This window comes from Colobus angolensis, unplaced genomic scaffold (assembly GCF_000951035.1).
Source record: "Colobus angolensis palliatus isolate OR3802 unplaced genomic scaffold, Cang.pa_1.0 Scaffold3, whole genome shotgun sequence".
Taxonomy (NCBI): Eukaryota; Metazoa; Chordata; class Mammalia; order Primates; family Cercopithecidae; genus Colobus; species Colobus angolensis.
Window position 1 is genome coordinate 21233108 of NW_012116265.1, and position 8262 is coordinate 21241369.

General features: G+C 50.5%; 1 protein-coding gene across 1 annotated transcript in view; it reads left to right on the top strand.

Moving 5' to 3' along the window:
* ZFYVE1 (zinc finger, FYVE domain containing 1) overlaps positions 1 to 3412 on the top strand; it is a 61899-nt gene extending 58487 nt beyond the window's left edge. The window contains exon 10 of the mRNA XM_011949816.1: positions 1748 to 3412. Coding sequence (XP_011805206.1) covers positions 1748 to 1980 — 233 coding nt within the window. The 3' untranslated portion in view covers positions 1981 to 3412. The remainder of the gene's footprint in view (positions 1 to 1747) is intronic.
* Positions 3413 to 8262: the final 4850 nt, after the last annotated feature.

Below are 8262 nucleotides of genomic sequence, written 5' to 3' on the forward strand. Positions count from 1 at the left end.
TGGTGGCGGGCACCTGTAGTCCCAGCTACTCGGGAGGCTGAGGCAGGAGAATGGCGTAAACCCGGGAGGCAGAGCTTGCAGTGATCTGAGATGGCTCCACTGCACTCCAGCCTGGACAGCAGAGCGAGACTCTATCTCAAAAAAAAAAAAAAAGATAGCTCCCCAGCCCTGGATGTGAGAGGGGTATTTGTATTCAGGATGGCGAGGTGGAGAGGGAGGGAAATCAACCAGTGCATGGCGGGCTGAGGCAAGGCTGGCCAGGCCTGGGGCAGCGTGGCACACGGTAGGGGAGCAAGCAAACGTGGGTAGTGATGAAAATGGCCTGGAGCAGATTTCCTCATTGCGGCTCACAAAGTGAGTAGATGACGTAGGAATTGCTGGATTTGCCCAAGCTCAAATCTCAGGTTGCATCTGTCCTCAAGGGTACCTGGGAGAGGCAAGGACTGTCCTTGGCACAGAAGGCACAGCATAGCCTGCTGGCTGTCCTTACCAAGTGCTCCCATCCTGAGCGCCCACAGGGTGTTGAGTACCAAGCCAGTGTGTCAGGCATGTTCTTTCTTCTCATCCTCATCACAGCTCTTGAAGGTGGCTTGTTAAAGATGAGTAAGCCCCTGAGAGGTTAGCTAACCTTTCTTTCTTTCTTTTTGAGACTGACTCTTGTTCTTTTGTCCAGGTTGGAGTGCAGTGACGTGATCTTGGCTCACTGCAACCTCCACCTCCCAGGTTTAAGCCATTCTCATGTCTCAGGCTCCCAAGTAGCTGGGGTTACCCCACCATGCCTGGCTAATTTTTGTGTTTTTAGTAGAGACAGAGTTTCACCATGTTGGCCAGACTGGTCTCGAACTGCTGACCTAGAGTGGTCTGCCTACCTCTGCCTCCCAAAGTGCTGGGATTATAGTTGTGAGCCACCATGCCCAGCCTTAGCTAACCTTTCTTAATCCAGCAGCTGCTGATTAACCTGATCTCAATAGAACTGGAATTTGAGTGTCTGACTCCAGAGCCCAGACTTCCTTATAGTTCTTCCAGGGCTTCTTAGCATGGCTGCTCCTTCAGTTTACAAAGAGGGCCTCAAAGATATATAAATATCAAGGAGCTGGGTATGGGAGTGCATGCCTATAATCCCAGCTACTTGGGAGGCTCAGGCAGGAGGGTCCCTTGAGTCCCAGGAATTTGAGACCAGCCTGGGTAACAGAGTGAGACCCTGTCACAAAAGAGAAAGAAAGGGCACGGTGGCTCATGCCTATAATCTTAGGCCTACAATCCCAGCACTTTGGGAAGCTGAGATGGTCAGATCACCTGAGGCCAGGAGTTCGAGACCAGCCTGGGCAACATGGTGAAACCCTGTGTCTACAAAAATCAGCCAGGTATGGTGGTGCACGCCTACAGTCCCAGCTACCTGGGAGGCTGAGGTGCGAGGATTGTTTGAACCCAGGAGGCAGAGGTTGTGAGCTGAAATCGTGCTACTGCACTCTAACCTGGGCGACAGAATGAGACTCTGATTCCAAAAAACTTTTAAAAATGAGAACAAAGAAAAAGGAAAAGGGAAAATCAATGCCTATGCTATAGCCCCAAAGACTCTGATCTGGATATGAGTGGCAGAGCCTGGGCATCTGCATTTTAAAAATCTCTGTCAGCGGTTCTGTGTGCAGTTGGGATTATAAGCCAGTAAGCATCTGAGGATGCCCTCTTCCTAGTTGGGCCTTGGGGTAGTGGGCTTTGGGTGTCCTGACCATTGTTCCCGCTATAGGTCTGGTCAAGGATGCGGCCAGGCCTGCGTACTGGGTGCCTGACCACGAAATCCTGCACTGCCACAACTGCCGGAAGGAGTTCAGCATCAAGCTCTCCAAGCACCACTGCCGGGCCTGCGGACAGGGCTTCTGTGACGAGTGTTCCCACGACCGCCGGGCTGTCCCTTCTCGTGGCTGGGACCATCCCGTCCGAGTCTGCTTCAACTGCAATAAAAAGCCCGGTGACCTTTAACCCCAGCCCCCTCTCCGAGTCCTTCACAATTCCTTAGGTTCTCAGGGTTAGAAACAGTCTCCCGAGGTAGGCCCTCCTCCCGGTCACCTGCTGTGGTGTGTGTCCTCTCCCCTCCGCATCCCAGGGCCACTTTCCCTTAGTGGAGGTGAGCCTGGCGGCAGGCCCGAAGGCATGAACCCCTCAGGGCAGGGGACTGAGCAACTCAACACAAAGGGGAATGAACCTGAATCTGTTGCATTTATTTCAGTTAAAAATAATGAATATATATGTGTATGTATCTCTCTCATATATACATATGAAAGGCACTCGGGGCATATCGAGGCTGCTGCTGGCTGCGAAGACTTCACACGGTGGCCCCCGCACAGGGTGAGGTGGCAGTGGCAGCACGTCTTCCTCACGAGCCGAGCCAGGTCCACGGCCACCGCGTGGCTGGCCCCTTCCTCTGCTGCTGTCGGAGCCTTGGAAGCCCCTCCTGTCCTTGGCTCTTCCCTCCATGCCTGTCAGCTGCCTGGGGAGTGAGCCTCCCAGGTCCTTCCTGCCTGAAACGGCCTGAAGGGAATTCTCCCTGGGTCTCCTGGGAGTCGAATCCCAATTCTTGGCTTAAGCCTGTTTTAGTCAGAGACCACCCAACTTAGTGTGCAGGTCACCAGAGTGGGTGGAGGGTCAGAGGTCGGGTCTTCAGCCCTGAGAGGTGGAAATGCAGGGGCTGTGCTGTCACTGGTCCCCCAGGGGATGGCAAGGAAGGAACTGAGCCTTCCCGGGCAGGGCTTCCTGCCCCGAGGCTTCTTTCTCCACTCGGCTTTTCCCAAAAGGCGGCGCCCAGCTCCTCAATCGAAGCGCCCGCCTCCCACCCCTCCGTCCCCTCGAGCCCACCGTCTGCTTCTGAGTGTCGCACTAGGATTTTCATTGCTTATTTTAAAGTGTCTTAATCCTTTGTTCCCCAACACATAACCCCTCTAGCTCTCGGAGGGGCGATCATGAGAAACCTTCCAGGGAAACAGAGCACAGGATGGACTGTTAGTTGTTTTTAAAAGTCTACATATAATTTCAACAGATCGTAAAGAAAAAATTTATCTCTTTGGTCCTTGCAAGAGAAGTCAAAGGAACTTTTGTTTCTCCTCAAGAGCCTGGACATGTGTCTGTCGTGACTGGAAAGAGCCCGCTGTGCTGAAATCTGTCACCGTGGTGGGTTTGATCTTCAGTGGCCAAACATGAAGAATTAAAGTGTAATTCTTGACTGAACTGGTGGATGGGTTGAGCTTTAGGGAAGTATATGGCGGTCATTCCTGGTGCGCGGATCGGTGTGCCATGAGCCCCGGAGTGTGTCGTCCCTCTCAGCCCTGCTCCTCCTGCCTCCTGGGGCCCAGTGACTGGGGCCCTACTCTAGAACTGTGTACCATCCAATTCGCCATCATAAAGGAATCTTCCTGCATCTCGACTGTGCTGGCTCTTTCCTCTCATTCCATCAGTGCCTTCTGGCCACCGTCTCTCTCCAGCTGATGGTGGCTTTCCAAGCAGAGGCCAAGTAAGGGGCATGTGTCTAGGGTGGTAATATTTTACCTGCAAATATTGCAGTCTTTTACTCTGACAAATAAGAACTTTTCCAAAACCATAGCCAGCCAGGCGTGGTGGCTCATGCCTGTAATCTCAGCACTTTGGGAAGCCAAGGTGGGGGGAATCACTTTAGGTCGGGAGTTCGAGACCTGCCTGACCAACCTGTAGAAACCCCGTCTCTACTAAAAATATGAAAAAGTAGTTGAGTGTGGTGGCGCATGCCTGTAATCCCAGCTACTCAGGAGGTTGAGACAGGGGAATTGCTTGAACCCAGGAGGCGGAGGTTGTGCTGAGCTGAGATTGCACCATTGCACTCTAGCCTGGGCAACAAGAGTGAAACTCTGTTAAAACAAAACAAACCATAGCCAAGTACCCCCAAACCATGATGTGTGGAGTGGATGTCAGTATCATGACCACAGCCTGTTGTCCCCAGCCCTTTGCTAGATAGCATGCCCCACCCGGACCAGAGCTTTGAGCTTGTTATGAATATTCCTTTATGTAGGGAAGGCAACAGCTTACGGTCATGGAATTGTCTGTAGTGACTAGAGGGCCCCCACATTCTCACTCATTACTTATCCTGTACTTAGAGCTGTTCCTCAGACCTTTCTGCAACTGGGGTCACCAGCAGACCCCCTTTCTACAGCCGTGGCATTGGCTGAGCAAGACTCAGCGGTAGCGGTTTCACAGCTTGGGTCCTCCAGGTTACGCTCTGGCAGCTGTCGTGTCAGGGTCTGTTGAGGAATCCTCTCGCACAGTAGAAGAGATGGGGTATTAGTCCTGATTTTCACTCCCTCGGTTTAAAATACGTAGTCCTGGCTACTGGCTACTGGCGCGGTCACTCATGCCTGTAATCCCAGCACTTTGGGAGGCCAAGGTGGGTGGATCACTTAAACTCAGGAGTTCGAGACCAGCCTGGGCGACGTGGTGAGCGAACCCTGTCCCTACCAAGAAAAGCAACCCCTCCCTGCAAAAAAGCTGGGTGTGGCAGTGCAGGCCTGTAATTCCAGCTACTCGGGAGGCTGAGGTAGGAGGATTGCTTGAGCCTCAGAGATGCCCCTGTACTCCAGCCTGGGTGACAGAGTGAGACCCTGTCTCAACATGATTGAACTATTATACATTTATACTTCAGTTTGATTTTCTCCAACAGAATGCTACATAACCAATCAGCACCCAGATTAAGAAACAGAACCTGGCTGTCCTCCAAGAACTCCTGGCCCCTCCCCCACCAGGAGTAACCACTATCCTGACATGTAGTAACAGAGTTTCGTCCCCTCTCCTTTTCAGGGGAGCCACGTAAAGGCTTTTAATCACTTTCTGGTTTAAAAGACTTGCTCATAGGTAGAGACAGTTGTTGAACATATCCCTGAGGGCTGTGACTGGAGATTGCAACTTGTGGCTGATAATGACACAGTCTCCTGGTCAGTGAGACCGAGTGGGATCCTTACACATCCCTTGGGTTTAACTGCTGATGTATTTGGGAACCGGAAGAGCACAGGGAACCAGCATTGAGGTGCCTGTTACATGCCTTGCACTATGCTAGGAGCTTTACCTGGTTAATTCTCACAACCATACTGGAAGGTCTACAGTAGGGTTCTTGTCTTACAGCCTAAGACACTGGCTCCTGAGGATCAGAACCCAGTGTTGCCAGGCACACTCCAAGCTGGCCTGAGTCCAGGCAGCCCGAGACCCCTTCTATCACCATCGCACTGTAGAGCTTCTCCCCGTTTTCCTTCCCCTTCACAGCTTGTGAGTTCTTTTGCATTTCCAGGTAAGGTCAGTATCTTCTCCTTAGGAGGAAAGGTAAGAATCAAGGTACCTGCTAGTGTGGTCAGCAAGCTTAGCATTGATTATTTCCATTGGCCTTGGATATTCTCATGGCCGAGGGCGGTAACACTTTTTCACTCAGAGCAACTTTATCTTTCACTAAAAAGACTCACTGGCTGAGAGATTAAGCAAGTTGATCAAGCCTATAACACGAGCTAAGCTTCCAATTTTTTTTTTTTAGTTTTATAGGGATGGGGTTTTGCCGTGTTGCCCAGGCTGGTCTTGAACTCCTGGCTCAAGCAATCTGCTGCCTTGGCCTCCCAAAGTGCAGGGGATACAGGCATGAGCCACTGCTCCTGGCCAGCTTCCAATTGTTTAAAAAAAAAAAAAAATCTGATTTAATGTTAATTTTGCAGCTATATTTGCATTTTCCATTTCAGACCCACCACCATTAGGGAGAGACAGTGGAACCCACAATCGTAGTCTGTAATTATTCTCATCATGAAAAAGATGTTTTAGTTACTGTACAAAATCTGAGCATATTCTAACTCCTAACTCTTAAATTGCACCTGGTATAATTATTTTTTTTAAATGTACTTTGGAAATCATCACATACTCATGAACACTAAAGCCTATAGGGTATGGGGTTTTATGGGATTAGATAATCTGTAATTTAGTGATAGGCTCATCTGACCAGAGCCGTCTTTGACACTACCATTTGTAGACAGTGGGACCTGGAGTCCTCCAGTACATGATGCTGTACTGAGGGACTTACCCACTGCCACTTTTTTAACGGCCATCTTAAACTGGCCATACCCTGAACTCTAGCCAGAATCTCTCTGACGCTCTGGCATTATCCTTAGATAACTCCATTTCATGTCCAAAGATACTGGAACTCGGCTGGGCATGGTGGCTCGTGCCTATAATTCCAGCACTTTGGGAGGCTGAGGTGGGAGGTTCACTTGAGGCCAGGAGTTTGAGACCAGCCTGGGCAACATAGCAAGACCCTGTCTCTATGAAAACAAACACAAAAATATTGCAACACAAGCAGAGCCTGAATGGATTTCCCATCTACCACGGCAACTCAGTTCTGACTGCCCCGGACTACTAGGAGCATTTGTGTCTGCACGCCTTTGCTCAGATTATGGCATCTACAGAGAATACCCTTTTCGGTATTGCAACAGCTGCTTTTATTCACGTGAAGCCAAGAGTGCAAGCAGGCAGGCAGGTAGTAGGAGCAAGCAGGGAGACGTGAGCAAAGATATGATAGCCAGGCCCAGGTCAGAAGGTACCGCGGGAGGCAGAGGCAGTGAGTCTTAAGGAAAGAGGGAGAAAAGGGGAAACTGTTGAACTTAACCCAAAAAGATCTTAAATGTCCAGAGGAACAGTAAGAGGCCCATTCTCCCCAACACAAGGGGCCTAATAGAGTCTTGAACTTCAGTAGGAGCCCCAGCTGGCTCTGCTGCATGTATCAGCAGACGACCTTGGGCAAATCACTCTCTCGAGATTCAGTCTTGTCTTCTGTAAAGTGTGGAAATTTACTTCCTAGGGTTGTAGGAATGAAAACAAAATCATGCTGGCAAAACACAAAATGGTTCATCTATCTTAACAAGTGTCTACTTGTGTCAAGTGCTGGGGAAACGAAACTCGAAACTTCCCTGAGGTGTCTTTTATGCTGAGCCTTAAAAGTTGGACTTTTCTGGACAAAAAGGAGTTGGGTGGCTTGAGTAGAGGCCCGGGCGTGTGGGGGACAGGCTTGAAACATGGTGTCCCGAGAGCACCAGGTGTGAGGCAGAGATGGCGCAAGAGGATGGAGAGGCATATGAAGTCAGATCACAAAAGGCCACACTATCTGAGGCACAGGACGCCATCGAGAGCAAAGATCTAGAAAGATCATTCCTGTGGCAGTACAGTGGATGGACTGGAGAGGACAGACTTAGAGTGGGACCAGAGCCTTCTAGCAACATGTGCAAATGGAGAAATCAAGAAGAAATGGAGTTTAGCCTGAAATTGTTTGTGGGGATGCTTAGGTGGAAGATTTAGACCAGGACAGATCTAGGGTTGACAGGTAATAGGGAGGGGCTGACTTGGTCTTAGATGAAGGATGCTGCTGTGTGAGGAACCTTGTTGGGGACACCTAGGAGGCTGGCAGTACCCTCCAAAGCACGTTGGGCCAGTTGGAGTGTAGGGTGTCCACAGCAACATGGGACAGGAGGCAGTATTAATTTGTGGGCTTTTTTTTTGTGGGCTTTTTTTTTTTTGGCGATGGAGTCTCACTCTGTTGCCCAGGCTGGAGTGCAGTGGTGCGATCTCGGCTCACTGCAACCTCCGCCTCCAGGGCTCAAGGGATTCTCCTGCCTCAGCCCCCTGAGTAGCTGGGATTACAGGCGTGGACCACCATGCCTGGTTAATTTTTGTCTTTTCAGTAGACACAGGGTTTCACCATGTTGGTCAGGTTGGTCTTGAACTCCTGACCTCAAGTGATCTGCCCGCCTTGGCCTCCCAAAGTGTTGGGATTACAGGCGTGAGCCACTGCACCCAGCCAGTATTTGTGGGCATTTTTGATAACGAGTGTGAGCGATTCATTGTTGTCACTAGAAGGCTGTAAGTAAGCAAACACTGAGCTAGTTAGCAAGGGGTCTATCACAGCTCTGTGCTGCCGCCACAATCACCTGCTCATTTGCTACCTTTCATTGTCACCTGGGGAGTAGGGCAAAATGGAAAATCCTTCAAGGTCAGGCACGATGGCTCACCCTGTAATCCCAGTGCTTTGGGACGCCAAGGTGAGTGGATGGCGTGAGGCCAGGAGTTCTAGACCAGCCTGAGCAACATGGCAAAATCCTGTCTCTACAAAAATACCCCAAAACCTCAAAAATCAGCTCGGTGTGGTGGCACACGCCTAATCCCAGCTACTCAGGAGACTGAGGTGGGAGAATTGCTTGAGCCTGGGAGGTCAAGGCTGCA